General features: G+C 46.6%; 1 protein-coding gene across 2 annotated transcripts in view; it reads right to left on the reverse strand.

Annotated features, from left to right (window-relative positions):
• The window catches only part of nup205 (nucleoporin 205), a 168,661-nt gene that overhangs the window by 97,724 nt on the left and 54,144 nt on the right, over positions 1-16,793 (reverse strand). For both annotated transcript variants that reach the window (XM_070900700.1, XM_070900701.1), the window contains exons 19-25: positions 13,709-13,829; positions 10,885-10,966; positions 7,950-8,114; positions 7,263-7,387; positions 2,579-2,693; positions 2,137-2,286; positions 150-224 (exon numbers count right to left, since the gene is read on the reverse strand). In XM_070900700.1, the coding sequence (XP_070756801.1) occupies positions 150-224; positions 2,137-2,286; positions 2,579-2,693; positions 7,263-7,387; positions 7,950-8,114; positions 10,885-10,966; positions 13,709-13,829 (833 nt within the window). The remainder of the gene's footprint in view (positions 1-149; positions 225-2,136; positions 2,287-2,578; positions 2,694-7,262; positions 7,388-7,949; positions 8,115-10,884; positions 10,967-13,708; positions 13,830-16,793) is intronic.

Here is a 16,793-nt window from a genome sequence, read left to right on the forward strand (position 1 = left end):
ATAAACCTGCAGACACTGATGCATGCTGCCACATCATACAACTTGCTGAATATTCATTTTATTTCCTCTTCTCCTGAACCAGTAACTTACAAATCTGTAGATCTCACAGCACAAGTGGAGGGAGACAGTGGTTGAGGAGATGTAAATACCTTTGGAGGTGGTGTCAAACTGCAGAAATCCAGTAATGGTTCTCGTTTCTTCTTCGAGACTTCCCTCTGCATCAACTGGTGGATAAAGACAGCATCGACACGAAGCAGTAATGAGCACCTTTTCGAAGTACACACGACAACACTCATGAACAGCATCAATTGGCTCAAGCGTATATAAACAGTCGCCCAATTCAACAGCACGGGAGAGGGAAGATTCAATGAGACCACTTAGGAGGATTGTTGTGTCTAAAAACATCACAGCCTTCTATCTTAAACAAGCCATCATAATCAGTTCTTTTTATGAAGGGATGGAAGTACAATCCCTTGATCAGTGCCTATTCAATGCATCTGCTCTCGGGATGCAGGCAATGATGGTAAGGCCACATTCTTGCCCTGAAGTGAAGTCCCTGGGGCCTGCTTAGGCAACAGCTTCTTGGGAGATCCAAGTGTGGACCTTTGCTTTGGCTGTGTTCCAAGGATAAAATATCATTCAATATCAAGGCGGCGGATACAGTGAAACTGCAGGGCAGTGAAAAGCAAAGATAAGTGGTCTTTGGAGCAACTTTCTGTTGCAATAACTCTTTTGTTGGAGTTCAGGGGTCAAGCAGTTTAAAAAAAAAATTCTCGGGATGTGGGCATTGCTGGCAAGGCCAACATTTATTGCACATCCCTAGTTGCAGTGTTACAAATGAGTGGCTTGATTGGCCAGAGAGCAGTTAAGAGTCAACCTTGTTTTTACCCAGACATCCAATCAGTGTTTAGCATGAAGCAGAATGGTTAAGCAATAAAACCTGTCGGACAACACTCCAATCCAGAGATTCTGGTAACACAAAACAGCATCAACATGAATGCTTTGGTGGCACCAGGGTTTAAATTGCTACCTCATCATTCACTGACTCTGGTTAATTTTCTCCTGTTCCAATTTTCATCCATTTATTACAAGCCCTGGATCTTGGCTGGGGTATAATCCCACAGAACCTGGCCACCCCTCATTCAAGTAAACCTACAAAGCAAACTCTGTGACAGGGAGCCTCACATCGTTTAAGTCTGTGCTCACTTACAGCTCCCCCCCACTGCCCCCCGCCCCAACATAATGCAACAAGGGCATTGCATAGAGATCAAACCCTACACGATTTGCACTTTCCCTCGTCCAGAAGCGATGGTGTCAACTGCCATGCTGCCAAGACCAACGCTAATTGTTTTTTTTTTTTTTTAAACAGTCCAGTCTTTCTTTGAAACAAATATGGACAGTGAACTAGGACCCCAGACATCTGATACCAAGTGACGATAGGCACAGCATGAAAAGATTAAAGATGAATTATGTTTTTTTATTCTCAATTATACATTTAATATAAGCTTCTTCTTCCACAGGCATTTTGATGGGGGGGTGATATCTCCACATTAAGTTCGGCAATACACTCAGTGAAAGCTCAGAGGCATCAGGTAGCTCTCTGGAGTGAGTACAGTGAAACTACAAGAACAGTGGCTGGGTCTCACTTCCTATTGACTCGTTTCACCAATCCAGACAGCTCACACAGCGATTCTCAAACAAGCAAGACACGGCCAGTGGCAGCAAACCTTCCAACAATAATGAGAGACCGGTGAAGCTAAGATTGCTCTCCTTAGAGCAGAGATGGTTAAGGTGTTCAAAATTATGAAGTGTTTGAATAGAGTAAATAGGGAGAAGCTATTTCCACTGGCAGGAGGGTCAGTAACCAGAGGACAAAGATTTAAGATAATTGGGAGATGAGGAGAATTTTATTTTACGCAGCGAGTTATGATGACCTGGGAACGCACTGCCTGAAAGGGTGGTGGAAGCAGATTCAATCATAACTTTCAAAAGGAAATTGGATAAATTCTAAAAAGGAACAAAAAATTGTAGGGCTATGAGTAAGATAGCTCTTCCAAAGGGACAGCACAGATATGATGGGCCTGCTTCGGTGCTGTATGAAGCTTATGGTCCTCGCGCACGTTGAGAAACACTCACCAGTGTAGGACCGCAGTGGCACATCGTCGAGCAGCAGATGGAGGAGGTGCTGTGTGTGAGAACGTTGTCGATTCAGAGATGTCACACGCAATTCAATCCCAGCCGTCTTCATCAGCCATGACATCTGGTTCAAGGCTGAGATTTCGTGGTCTGCGGAGAGGAATTCTTCCAGCTTTGAGTGAAGTTACAATTTATTCCGACACACACACACACACGCGCGTCCACATTTAACGCAAAGGTAGCGGTGAAAGGAGAGATCTCAGGCAATGTCTGAAAACCAGAGCCAAGTTTTTCATTGTAATTAGAACAGGATAGAGAACAAAAACAGGAGAAGAACGACAGAGGGAGAGAGAAAGAAAAAGGGAGAGAGAAGGAACATGTGTACCTGCTAAAGTGAGAAAGTGCAAGAGAGATGTGGCACAAACTCCAGACCCTCCTTTACCTTTAACTACAAAGGGCAGATGTTGCAGCTGAGAGAAGAGAAAATCCTGGCTTGTTCTCAAGTATCGCATGGTTGGTCCGGAGGTATCTGAGTATGCACACAACTGATAAATCACCTAGGAGGAGAAGAACAGCTATTTGGCACCAAGGAGAATAAATTCCACATTACGTAGGTTTGACTGAATGAGATGCAGTAAGTCAGAGCTCAATGCACAGCAAAAGGTTTTTTTTTCATTTAAATGAGGCCTGATATATTCTTGCATCACTAACAAACATACTATACAAGATGGCTCCAAACTGTTATCATGTGATTACATCACGTGATCCTATTATTTACAGCAGTAGTTGCATTGCCACTAGGTGGAGCAGTAGTCCATTAGGTGGAGCTCTATTACAAGAACCGACTCCACACATCACTTGGGCAACATTTTCTCCACTCTACCCGCAACAACGTGACTCAGTGGGGGGTGGTCCTACAGGTTGGCAGCCCTCTGGTGTCTCTCGTAAGTTGCCTGTCTTCATGCATAAGGCCAGATAGTCAAAGTCAACAGGTCATTTGACTGCGTCGGGCATCAAAACTGAACTCAAGACTGTTCTGTTTGATGAGCATAAACGTGTGTACTCAACAGCAGGAGTCACTGGATTGCAAGCCGGAGTGGGTTTTCTTTGCTCCCGAATACAGCCTAGTCCCACTCCCAACAACATCGACTGTCACTGATTAACTCAGCAGTTGGGCTGACAGGCCAAAGATTCAATGCAGGGGGTGGGGTTAATGGAGCAGTGTGGTCTGTGCAGCATTGTAGGAAATAAAGGTGCACCTTTGCAAACTAGGCAATTGGGGGCAGTGTGGAGCGCATTTCCACATTAATGGGATGCAAGATTAGAGCTCGAGCTCAGCCAAAGGTACAACAAAAATCATCCCCCATTTCTGACAAAGCAAGGGGATTAAATAGAGAACCAAGAGAAGTGGGATAAAATTAACAAGGGACAATCGAGAGCAGTAACAGGGTGAGAATCTAATTACCGTGTAAGAAACACAAGTGCCGAACCTGAGCAGTTGATCATAATCACAAAATGAATTTGCTCCCGCAACATAACCTCTCTCTTTCCCCCTCTTCACTGTTGATGGCTGCACATTACCCACAATGCACTCCGCCACATGGTAACCATGGCTACACTTTATCGCCTGCCTCTGCTTGCGCTTCCTATCGTCAGTTAGCAACGCAGCCACGCTGCACCAGTCTCGATCTTCTTCAGATTTTCTCCCTTCCTGATCCCCTGAAAGAACGGACTCCTGCTGGGGTAGGGTTGCAACAGGTATCACTCTCTCTCCAGCATCTCATCCAAGAGATCCCAAAGAGTGGCAGAGGTCTTTTCAAGCGCGAAGGGAGTCACAGCTGAGCCCGATCCTGTCCATACTCAATGTCCACATACTTTTCAGAAGATGGACCTGGATAGCATCAGGCACAGGAACTCTGGCAAATGGTCGCCTTCTCTCACCTGGGCTGGCAAGGCCAGTTGCATCACTGATGTTGGAGCTAATGTCATTGAGATATTCTAGGAACAGGAATGGGCCATTCAGCCCTTCGACCCTGCTCCGCCATTCAATGAGATCATGGTTGATCTGTACCTCAATTGCATTTACCTGCCTTGGCTCCATATCCCTGGATACGCTTGCCTACCAAAAACCCTTCCATCTCAGTACAGGAACACAATGCCAGCTTGAACTTGTATGATGCCAAAGCCCGTTTCAATTGGAAACGGACGTTACCAAAGATCACTAACCGTAGAAAAATAGGTGCAGGAGTAGGCCATTTGGCCCTTCGAGTCTGCACCGCCATTCAATAAGATCATAGCTGATCATTCCTTCAGTACCCCTTTCCTGCTTTCTCTCCATACCCCTTGATCCCCTTAATCGTAAGAGCCATATCTAACTCCCTCTTGAATATATCCAATGAACTGGCATCAACAACTCTCTGCGGCAGGGAATTCCACAGGTTAACAACTCTGAGTGAAGAAGTTTCTCCTCATCTCAGTCCTAAATGGCGCACACCTTATCCTAAGAATATATCCCCTGGGTCTGGACTTCCCCAACATCGGGAACATTCTTCCCGCATCTAACCTGTCCAGTCCTGTCAGAATCTTGTATGTTTCTATGAGATGCCCTCTCATTCTTCTAAACTCCAGTGATTAAAGGCCCAGTTGATCCAGTCTCTCCTCATATGACAGTCCAGCCATCCCTGGAATCAGTCTGGTGAACCTTCGCTGCACTCCCTCAATAGCAAGAACATCCTTCCTCAGATTAGGAGACCAAAACTGAACACAATATTCCAGGTGAGGCCTCACTAAGGCCCTGTGCAACTGCAGTAAGACCTTCCTGCTTCTATATTCAAATGCCCTAGCTATGAAGGCCAACATACCATTTGCCTTCTTTACCACCTGCTGTACCTGCGTGCCCACTTTCAGTGACTGATGAACCATGACACCCAGGTCACGTTGCACCTCCTCTTTTCCTAGTCTGCCGCCATTCAGATAATATTCTGCCTTCGTGTTTTTGCCCCCAAAATGGATAACCTCACATTTATCCACATTATACTGCATCTGCCATGCATTTGCCCACTCACCTAACCTGTCCAAGTCATCCTGCAGCCTCTTAGCGTCCTCCTCACAGCTCACACCGCCACCCAGCTTAGTGCCATCTGCAAACTTGGAGATATTACAGTCTATTCCTTCATCCAAATCGTTAATGTATATTGTAAAGAGCTGGGGTCCCAGCACTGAGCCCTGCGGCACTCCACTAGTCACTGCCTGCCATTCTGAAAAGGACCCGTTTATCCAGACTCGCTGCTTCCTGTCTGCCAACCAGTTCCCTATCCAAGTCAGTATATTCCCCCAATACCATGTGCTTTGATTTTGCACAACAATCTCTTGTGCGGGACCTTGTCAAAAGCCTTCTGAAAGTCCAAATACACCACATCCACTGGTTCTCCCTTGTCCACTCTTGCTAGTTACATCCTCAAAAAATTCTAGAAGGTTCGTCAAGCATGATTTTCCTTTCATAAATCCATGCTGACTTGGTTCGATCCTGTCACCGCTTTCCAAATGCGCTGCTATATCGTCCTTCATGATCGATTCCAACATTTTCCCCACTACTGATGTCAGGCTAACCGATCTATAATTACCCATTTTCTCTCTCCCTCCTTTTTAAAAAAGTGGTGTTGCATTAGCTACCCTCCAGTCCATGGGAACTGATCCAGAGTCAATAGACTGTTGGAAAATGATCACCAATGCATCCACTATTTCTAGGGCCACTTCCTTGAGCACTCTGGGATGCAGACTATCAGCCCCCGGAGATTTAACAGCCTTCAATTCCATCAATTTCCCTAACACAATTTCCCGCCTAATAAGGATATCCTTCAGTTCATCCTTCTCACTAGACCCACCGTCCCCTAGTACCTTCGGAAGGTTATTTGTATCTTCCTTCGTGAAGACAGAACCGAAGTATTGGTTCAATTGGTCTGCCATTTCTTTGTTCCCCATTATAATTTCACCTGAATCCGACTGCAAGTGACCTACATTTGTCTTTACTAATCTTTTTCTTTTCACATATTTATAGAAGCTTTTGCAGTCAGTTTTTATATTCCCTGCAAGCTTCCTCTCGTACTCTATTTTCCCCCCTCTTAATTCAACCCTTAGTCCTCCTCTGTTGAATTCTAAATTTCTCCCAGTCCTCAGGTTTGTTGCTTTTTCTAGCAATTTATATGCCTCTTCCTTGGCTTTAACACTATCCTTAATTTCCTTTGTTAGCAATGGTTGAGCCACCTTCCCAGTTTTATTTTTACTCCAGACAGGGATGTACAATTGCTGAAGTTCATCCAAGTGACCTTTAAATGTTTGCCATTGCTTATCCACCATCAACCCTTTTAGTATCGTTTGCCAGTCTATTCTAGCCAATTCACGCCTCATACCGTTGAAGTTACCTTTCCTTAAGTTCAGGACCCTAGTTTCCGAATTAACTTTGTCACTCTCCATCTTAATAAGGAATTCTATCATATTATGGTCACTTTTTTCCAAGGGGCCTTGAATAACAAGATTGCTAATTAGTCCCTTCTCATTACACAATACCCAGTCTAGGATGGCCAGCTCCCTGGTTGGTTCCTCGACATATTGGTCTAGAAAACTATCGCTAATACACTCCAGGAAATTCTCCTCCACCGCATTGCTACACCAGTTAGGTTAGCCCAATCAATATGTAGATTAAAGTCGCCCATGATTACTGCTGTACCTTTATTGCACACATCACTTATTTCTTGTTTGATGCTGTCCCCAACCTCACTACTACTATTTGGTGGTCTATACACAGGTCTATACACAACACCCACTCGCGTTTTCTGCCCTTTGGAATTCCACAGCTCCACCCATACCGATTCCACATCATCCAGGCTAATGTCCTTCCTTACAATTGCATTGATTTCATCTTTAACCATCAACGCCACCCCGCCTCCTTGTCCTTTCTGTCTATCCTTCCTAAATGCTGAATACCCCTGGATGTTGAGTTCCCAGCCTTGGTCCCCCTAAAGAACAAACATCAATGCATATTGAGTTGTCTCACTGAAACATATACAATCAATGCACCCACAGTATTTTCCTCAAATCGGAGAGAGAAAATGAAAGGTAATTCCTACCTGATAGCAAAGTTCAGCTAAATGTGGCGACTCCTTGACAGCGAGGGGCCCATTCCTTCCTTCAGTGCCCTTCTCAAGAATATTCAAAATGGAGTGAAGGCAGGTTCGTGGACAACCAAGAACTCCTTATTTATATGAAAAAAAAAATCAAGTTAGAAAAAATTTAAACTGTTTCCAACATTCCACAAACTTATTGTTCAATCGTAGTGTTGTGGAAACGGTTTGATAACTGCAGGTGCTTGGGCAGAAGTGAAGGGAGGGAATGGAAGAGCACACGAGGGTGTATGGAAAGCTTGCGAGAGGTGCTGCTGCTGATGCGTCGGCTGACACACTCAACCTTGTTGCATTTACTTTGGAAGGACTGATATAAGCACCAGTGGAGAGTCTTCAGCTTCTCCCAGATAAAGCTTTGAATGCTGACGAATTTAGAATAAGGTGCATTTAATAATAAACTGATGCGCAGCACTACCGCCGTTTATTATTAAATACACCCGATTCTAAATTCGTCACCATGTTCAAAGCTTTATCTGGGAGAAGCTGAAGACTCTCCACTGGTGCTTATATCAGTCTTTCCAAACTAAATGCAACAAGTTTGAGTGAGTCAGCCAAGGCATGGTGGAACGAAAGAACACCCACTTTCTAACAGTCAGCTTTCTTGAAAATGTACAAGGAATAAGTTGAAGTTACCTGGATCTTGCAGGTTGGTCGCGTTCACTGGCTTCCGCAGCTCGTAACCCAGCAAGTAGAATGCCAGGTTGGGTGCTTTCAGGTCCAGGGAGTTTATCAGCAAGCTCAGAATGTGGATCTTTGTGTTGTGTCTGACCAGGGTGCATTTTTTCTCAGGTACAATGTCTGTGATGAAAGAACACTGGTGGATACGGTGAAAAAAAACAAATTTTCTTATTGCCAGTAACAGTGTGTACCAAGATAGGAGTTAATAATCAGGGGCAAACAGCAGTTGGAATCAGGGTCATGGGAGCAGAAACCAGCATCAAGAGACGGACAGTAAAACGAAGCAGAGAGTAACAGGAAGCGAGGAACAGCAGGAAACACGAGGCAGGAGTCAGGAAGTAGAGAGCAGCAGTAGCAGCAATGCTTTGAAGCACATTCTGCATATGTTGTGTTGACTGGTGACGACATCACATGTGTATGAAATTGGAAGATTGAAGCCAGAGTCTCCGCAATTTCAATCCTTACTTCCCACAGTAACCAACAATGCATCCCATCCAGACCAGGTGACTTTTGTACTTTGAGGAAACCATATACATACATACTCATTCATATACACCCAGGCCTATAGAGTGTGATTGTCCTCAGTTAGCAATCTGTTAAGGAGTATGGAAGGTGTTTAACCCCCAGATATTTTAACCCCATTTGTGGTGCATTAAACTGGGAACAGTATTCAGCTGTACATTGCGGCTCCAGTTCCAGATTTTGTTCATTTTATTACATAAGTCGCACAGTGCTGAGGCGGGTGGGTGTAATATTTGATATTTTCAGAAGCTGTGACCTCCCTCTGTGGAAGTCCCGCTATTTTCTGTTGTCAGATCCTCGTTTCCTCCCCTCAGGGCAGCTCTTTCCTCGTGTTCAGAAACAGGAAATCAATCAGAAAGGGGGACCTCGGAGAGAGAATCTCTTCCCCATTACCTGACCAGTTTCCCCCCCCCTCAATCCCGAGCCAGTCTCTATCCGCCCCCCCAATCCCGGGTGAGTCTCTCCCCAATCCCGGGCGAGCCTCCCCAATCCATGACTGGGAGATGGAGGTGGCGGGAAATCGCGCTGGAGACTGGGAGTAGCCGCATAGTCTGTGGAGAGGAAGGGATGGGTTGGACTGAGCCCGGAGAATGGATTGTGCAGGATGATGAGTTTAATGTCATCTCCTCCCCTCCATCCCCTCTCCCTGTCAGTCAGATCCCCAGGAAGGTGGGAGTTTATCTCAGTTACGAGACCGGGACAGTTTCATTTTACAGTGCGGACACCAAGTCCCATCTCCACACCTTCACTGGGCATAAATTCACAAAGAAACCTTAACCTTTCATCTGGACTTGGGATGAGAACAAGTGGCTGATAATCTGCTCCGGATCTGATCCGTTTCTGTAAAAGTGGCAGGGCCTCGGGGACGGCTGCATCATCCATGACATCACAATGATTGACCACGCACAGATAGGGTCAGGAGCAGAGGTCAGGAGTTAGAAAATGTAATTTCCAAATGATGCATTGTAAAATCCCAATGAGACTGTAAATACAACCGATACAAATATAAAATGTGAGGAGACTAAAATAAAAAGTAAAAACCGACAGCAACTCCATCCCAGCCCTTTCTCATCACTGCCCGCGCAATTGTACTAAATAGCAGGTCGTACCAGAGGACTGGAGGCTTACAAATATTACGCCGCCGTTTTAAATAGGGTGGAGTCAGCCCAACGTTGGTGGTAGGGAAACTTAGAGACAATAATCTGGGACAAAATGAATTGGCCTTTGGAAAATATGGGCTAACAAATGAAAGTCCGCACGGATGCGTTAAAGGAAAATCGTGTTTGACTAACTTGTTTTGAGTTTTTTGATGAAGTAACGGAGACAATTGATGAAGGTAGTGTGGTTGATGTGTATATACTTTCATGTTGTCCAGGGGCCCTGGCCTTCCGCTGATGGTTGCTCGAGGGCTGGGGCCACCACGCTGTCCAGTGGGCGGCGTGGCCACCCCGACCTGCGGGAGGCCGGCGGCGGGGTCGGGGCCATGGAAGGACTGGCGTGCGGCAGCCCCTGGACAGTGTGGCGGCATACAGCTACAAGGTACAGCACAAGCCGGTCCGGGAGGGCGACTGGGTCGGACGTCACCAGGTCGGTGATTGGAGCGTGGACAAGTACAGCAGGAGTGGCGAGGTCGGGGCGAAGGAGCGGCGAGAGATTGCACAGCGATGTGATCGGGGCCGAGAAGAGGTGCAAGTTCGGGGTCCACAAGAGGCGTGGGCCCAGGGGCAGCACGGGCCAGCCCACATTGCGATGTGTGCGCACGAGGTCTGTGAAGCAGAGCTGGTCTCCCAGTCATCTTGATTAACCCTTGCCACTGGACCAAGACCGAGCTCTGTCAAGCCCGTGTGGTGGCTGGTGTGCAATGGTCACCACACGTTAAAAAAATCCACGCACAGGCATCTTCCACCCTTCAGGATGTAGTTCGGGATCTGGAATATTAGGTCCTTCCTTGTAACACCTGAGAACCCATCCCTTTTTGGCGTGGAAGCAAGTCATCCTCGCTTCGAGGGACCGCCTAAGAAGAAGTAGTATGGAATTGTATTTCAAGGCAACCAATAATTCAGACAAAATAAATAATTTACACAAAACTATAGATGAGGGCAAAATAAAGCACTCCAGATTGAAAGATTCTGTCGAACAAACACCCACTTGGTACAAATGCCTCGTGGTGTTATGTGCTGTGAATTTACAATTTGGAGCTGTAGTTAGGTATTGTCAGATTGAAATCAAATTACATTTCTACCCAGAGACATGAAGCCATACTGGTCTGCCAATTCCAATATAAATTGCAACCAGTTGGAGGTGAATTCTCTGCTGCCTTCCTATGTTGTTTTTAATCCTCAATTCTCTCTCCCAGAACAATACCTACCATCCTCGGCCTGAATCATTTCTTCAGCACCTTCGCTGTCCAAGCACTCCACAAAACCGGACATCAACGTTTCACTGGCAGTCTATAGAAAGGACAAGAGTGAATCAAGCTAAAATGTTAGTGTTAGAGGGACGCACATTTAGGCCATTGCCTCAGCATGGACACAAGGCCTTTTCCTCAGCATGGACACACTCACACAAGGCACACAGAAATAAGAACAGAAATACGAAATGTTATCCTTATGCTATGGACTATTTCGCAGACACCTGTATGGGGGAGTGGCTGTCTGCAGGCTTAGAATTAGTACTTTTTCATTTTTCTACTGTTCTGTTTGAAACCTTTGTGTGTAAAGTTCTCAATGTCAGCATCAAACACTCCCAGGGCAGGTACAGCACGGGTTAGATAGAGTAAAGCTCCCTCTACACTGTCCCATCAAACACTCCCAGGGCAGATACAGCACGGGTTAGATACAGAGTAAAGCTCCCTCTACACTGTCCCATCAAACACTCCCAGGGCAGGTACAGCACGGGTTACATACAGAGTAAAGCTCCCGCTACACTGTCTCATCAAACACTCTCAAGGCAGAAATAGCACAGGTCAGATACGACAACACCGTGTATTTATATAGAGCCTTTTACGGGGCAAAATGTCCCAAGGTGTTTCACAAGAGTTTTCAATAAAAATTTGACACCGAACCACAGAAGGCGACATCAGAACAGAGAGGAAGGTTTTAAAGAGCATCTTAAAGGGGAAGAGAGGAAGAGAGGTTTAGGGAGGGAATTCCAGAGCTTAGGGCCTTGGCAGCTGAAGGCACAGCCACCAATGGTGAAGCGATTAAAAAGGGGATGTGCAGGAGGTCAGAATTGGAGAAGCACAGAGATCTCAAAGTTTTGTAGTGCTGGAGGAGGTTACAGAGATAGGGAGGGGCGAGGCCATGGAGGGATTTGGAAACAGCGATGAGGATTTTAAAATTGAGGAGTTACCAGACTGAGAGTTAGTGTCGGTCAGGAAGCACAGGGCTGATGGATGAATGGAGTTAAGATACAGGCAACAGAGTGTTGGATGAGCACAAGTTTATGTAGGGTGGAAGATGACAGGCCAGCCAGGAGAGCATTGGACTGGTCAAGATACAGAGCAAAGCTCACTCTACATTGTCCCATAAATCACTCCCAGAGCAGCACAAGTTAGATACAGATTAAAGCTCCCTCTACATTGTCCCATCAAACACTTCCAGGGCAGGTACAGCACGGGGTTAGATACAAGTAAATGTCCCTCTTCCCAGCCAACTACTGCATCAGTGTAACAGCGAAATGCTTGGAAGAACTACAACATACGGAATGGATTCCTTATAGAGGAGCCCACAGTACAACCTGAAGGATCAAACCTTCCTTGCAAACACTGGACTACCATCAACTGCCTCGGAACCGGTCATGGTCAATGCTGCCACATTCTCCATGGGTGGAAGATTAAAGCATCCCCGTCATGTGACTGTGGAGCTCCTGATCAGACCCTGGAGCACATCACTGAGCACTGCCCTCAGAGGGAATTTGCAGGCAGCCTACAAGATATCCACACTGTTACACCGGGAGCTTTGACCTGGATATCTGACTTAGATATTGATGTTTGATTTGCTTTGCTATGACCGTACGAAAGAAGAAGTACAACTGCTTTCCGCATCAGCCATCCTGTGTCTTTGCTGAAGCGAAGTTGGCAACTTGAGGAACATTATTTTTGGATATTCAGGGAATCAAGGGATGTAGGGATAGTGCAGGAAAGTTCAGGTCGAAGATCAGCCATGATCATACTGACTGGCGGAGCAAGCTCCAGGAGCCGAATGACCTACTCCTGCTCCTGTTTTTCATGTTCTTTCTTATATCAGTGCCAAATTACGACAGTTTTGTGGCACTTTTTGCACTAGGAACTGGACTGTAGCAACCCTACAGCTAACAGAGGACACAATTATAAGAACATAAGAAATAGGAGCAGGAGTAAGCCAAGCCTGTTCCGCCATTTAATATGATCATGGCTGATCCGATCATGGACTCAGGTCCACTTCGCTGCCCGCTCCCCATAACGATTAAGAAACTGTCTATCTTTGTCTTAAATGTATTCAATGTCCTAGCTTCCATAGCTCTCTGAAGCAGCAAATTCCAGATTTAAACCCTCAGAAGAAATTCCTCCTCATCCCAGTTTTAAATGGGCGGGCCCTTATTCTAAGATTATGCCCTCTAGTTCTAGTCTCCCCCATCAGTGGAAACATCCTCTTTGCATCCACCTCGTCAAGTCCCCTCATAATCTTAGATGTTTCGATAAGATCACCTCTCATTCTTCTGAATTCCAATGAGTCGAGGTCCAACCTACTTAACCTTTCCTCATAAGTCAACCCCCTCATCTCTGGAATCAACTGAACCTTCTCTGAACTGCCTCCAAAGCAAGTATATCCTTTCTTAAATAAAGAAACTAAAACCCAGTATTCCAGGTGTGGCCTCACCAATACCTGTATAACTGTAGCAAGACTTCACTGCTTTTATACTCCACCCACTTTGCAATGAAGGCCAAGATTCCATTGGCCTTCCTGATCACTTGTTGAACCTGCAAACTATTATCCCATCAGCCTGAATTTAACTGAAGCCCAGGTGGGAAGAGCTAAGTGTTCATCGCACTGTACCACACAGCCTCTCCAAGACTGCCATTTACCAGAGACACAGCTTTCAGATCGAGGGCAAATCAGCCATGGACCACTGAACTCATGTGAAGTTTCCCGACTGCAAGTGGCTTGGGTTTTGAAACGGATCATCGCAGTCACATTAGTTGTGTGCCTCACCTGGTCCTGAGTGAAGTCTCCCACCAGCTTCACCTGGATGTTTGGATAGCGTGAGATGTAGCAAAGAATCTTGGCACTTTCAAAAGCCAGGTCTGGATTGGTGTTTCCATGGCACAGGTAGCTGTGGGACAGGAGGAGCAGTTGAGGAGACACAAGTATCTTTGACTCAGCATATAACAAAATAAAAGCAATACAATTCAATTCCCAGACATCCCAAAACAAATCACACATTTCTAAGTGTGGTGCCCAGCTGTTTCTAGTGAATGAGGTTTCACACTTTGAATGTCTGACCTATTAAACTGAAGGACTACATTAGGCAAACAGAAAGAGTTATGTGCTCAGTGACATTATCAACACTGTCAGGTAGCGTGGCAGAGACATGGCATCAGACCTTCAGGTTATCGAGGCCATGCCAAGCTGGGAACAGAGCCCGAGCTCAGAGCTGGTTGAATCACTTAACAGAGTGAGCTGCTAAACAGAGTGAAGTTGGGAGTTTGGAGTGAGTGTTTGATAAAGTACCAAATGATAAACAGATAAGCAAAATGGAAGCACATGGGATTAAAGGGGTCGTGGTTGTATGGATACAAAATTGGCTCAGGACAGAAAGTAGAGAGTAGTGATGAACGGTTGTTTTTCAGACTGGTAGGAAGTACTCAGTGGTGTTCCCCTGGGGTTGGTATCCGGACCACTGCTCTTTTTGATATATATTAATGACCTGGACAGGGAATAATTTCTATGTCTGCGGATGACATGAAACTCGGAAATGTACTAAACAGTGAGGAGGATACTAACAGACTTCAGGAGGATATAGACAGACTGGTGATATAGGCAGACACATGGCAGATGAAATTTAAAGCAGGCAAGTGTGAAGTGATTCATTTTGGTGAGAGGAATGAGGAGAGACAAGATAAACAAAATGGTACCATTTTAAAGCGGATGCAGGAAGATAGAGACCTGAGGGTGTAGTTACACAGTTCTCTGAAGGTGGTAGGACAAGTTGAGAAGGCTGTTAAAAAGACAGACAGGATCCTGGGCTGAAATAGAGGTACAGAGTCCAAAAACAAGCAAGTTATGTTCAACCTTCATACATCTCTGGTGAGGTCACAGTATTTGTCCAACTGTGGGCACCACTTAGGAAGGATGTCAAGGCCTTGGAGAGGGTGCAGGGGAGATTGACTGGAATGGTTCCAAGGGATTAAAGATTTCAGTTGTGTGCAGAGACTGGAGAAACTGGGGTTCTCTTTAGAGCATAGAAGGTTAAAGGGAAATTTAATAGAGGTGTTCAAAATCTTGAAGGGTTTTAATAGAGTAACTAAGGAGAAACCGCTCCCAGTGGCAGAAGGGTCAAGTATTCAGGTAACTGGAAAAAGAACCAGAGGTGACACGAGGAGAATTTTTTTACTGAGTTATTACGATCTGGAATGCACTGCTTGAAAGGCTGGTGAAAGTGGATTCAACAGTAACTTTCAAAAGGGAATTAGATAATACTTGCAGGACTATGGGGAAAGGTCAGGGGAATGGGACTAATTGGATCACTCAAAGAGCCGGCACACGCACGATGGGCCGAATGGCCTACTGCTGTGCTGTATCATTCCATGTTTCTATGAACTAGCCTCCCTGTTAAGGAGGACTCACTCACAATCAGCTGAAAAGAAAACTTTCCCCGAGTTATTCACAGAGGCTGATAACACAAAAGGTTTACTCTGGAGTGCCAGCGTATAGGGGTCAGAAAAAGGGCCCTCCAAGTAATACTTGCATTTAGATAACATCTTATCACACTGAAATATCGCAGAAACACTTCACATAATTAAATATCTGTGAAGTGCATTGACTGTGGACAATCACTTGAAAATAATTAATACTTCAGACATATTTTGAAAAATAAATAAAACAGAATACTTGATAGGTCAGTGTCTAACATTAACAGTACTTCAAATGGATTCAAGTACGTAATAAGTTGGATCAGTTTTTATATAAACACACACACACACACACACACAAAGGGCCCAAGTTTCCACAAGAAAAAAAACGGGCGCCCCTCTGAGTTGGGCGCCCGTTTTTCACGCCTAAAACAATCCTCGGTATTCTCCACCAACTTACAGGTCCTCTGGCCCTCGGCGCAGCCAGCACGAGCTGTGGGGGGGGGGGGCGGAGACAGGTCCCTACGCTGAAAACAGTGCCGGGACCTCTGCACATGCGCGCTACAGTCGGCTCGCAAGTGCAGTAGCTCCAGGTGCCGAACTGTGTGGGAGGGGCCCGAAGCACGCAGCCCCTAGCCCTGGCTGAATGGCCTCACTGGGGCTGCGTGAATGAGGCTCCTCCCACGGCCAGCTCCTGCTCCCCCCCCACCGAACAGACCCGACACTCGCCCCCCCCGCCGACCAGACACCCGCTTCCCCCCGCCCCGACCAGAGACCCGCTCCCGCCCCCCCCCACCCCGACTCGCACTCCTGTTCCCCGACCCGCCCCCCCTTTCCTCTCTCCCCCCCTCTCTCTTCTCTCCCCCACCGCTCTCTCTTCCCCCCACCCGCTCTCTCTTCCCCCCCCGCTCTCTCTCTCTTCTCCCCCCCCTCTCTCTCCTCCCCCCCCGCTCTCTCTCTCTCCCCCTCCCTCTCTCTCCCGCTCTCTCTCTCTCCCCCTCCCGCTCTCCCTCCTCTCTCTCCCTCCCTCCCTCCTCTCTCTCCCTCCCTCCCTCCTCCTCCCTCCTCTCTCTCTCTCCCTCTCCCTCCCTCCTCTTTCTCCCTCCCTCTCCCTCCCTCCTCTTTCTCCCTCCCTCTCTCTCCCTCCCTCCCTCCTCTCTCTCCCTCCCTCCCTCCTCTCTCTCCCTCCCTCCTCTCCCTCCCTCCCTCCTCTCTCTCCCTCCCTCCCTCCTCTCTCTCCCTCCCTCCTCTCTCTCCCTCCCTCCTCTCCCTCCCTCCCTCCCTCTCCCTCCCTCCCTCCCTCCCTCCCTCTCTCTCTCTCTCTCTCTCTCCCCCTCCCGCTCAGCGGCACGAACGGCTGCAGAATTCTCCCTGGCTGAAGCACTTTCACACAGGTAGGAAGATGGTTTATTTAATCTTTTCTTGGCTTATAAATGTTTATTCAG

Source organism: Pristiophorus japonicus, chromosome 15, assembly GCF_044704955.1.
Source record: "Pristiophorus japonicus isolate sPriJap1 chromosome 15, sPriJap1.hap1, whole genome shotgun sequence".
In the NCBI taxonomy this organism is placed as follows: domain Eukaryota; kingdom Metazoa; phylum Chordata; class Chondrichthyes; family Pristiophoridae; genus Pristiophorus; species Pristiophorus japonicus.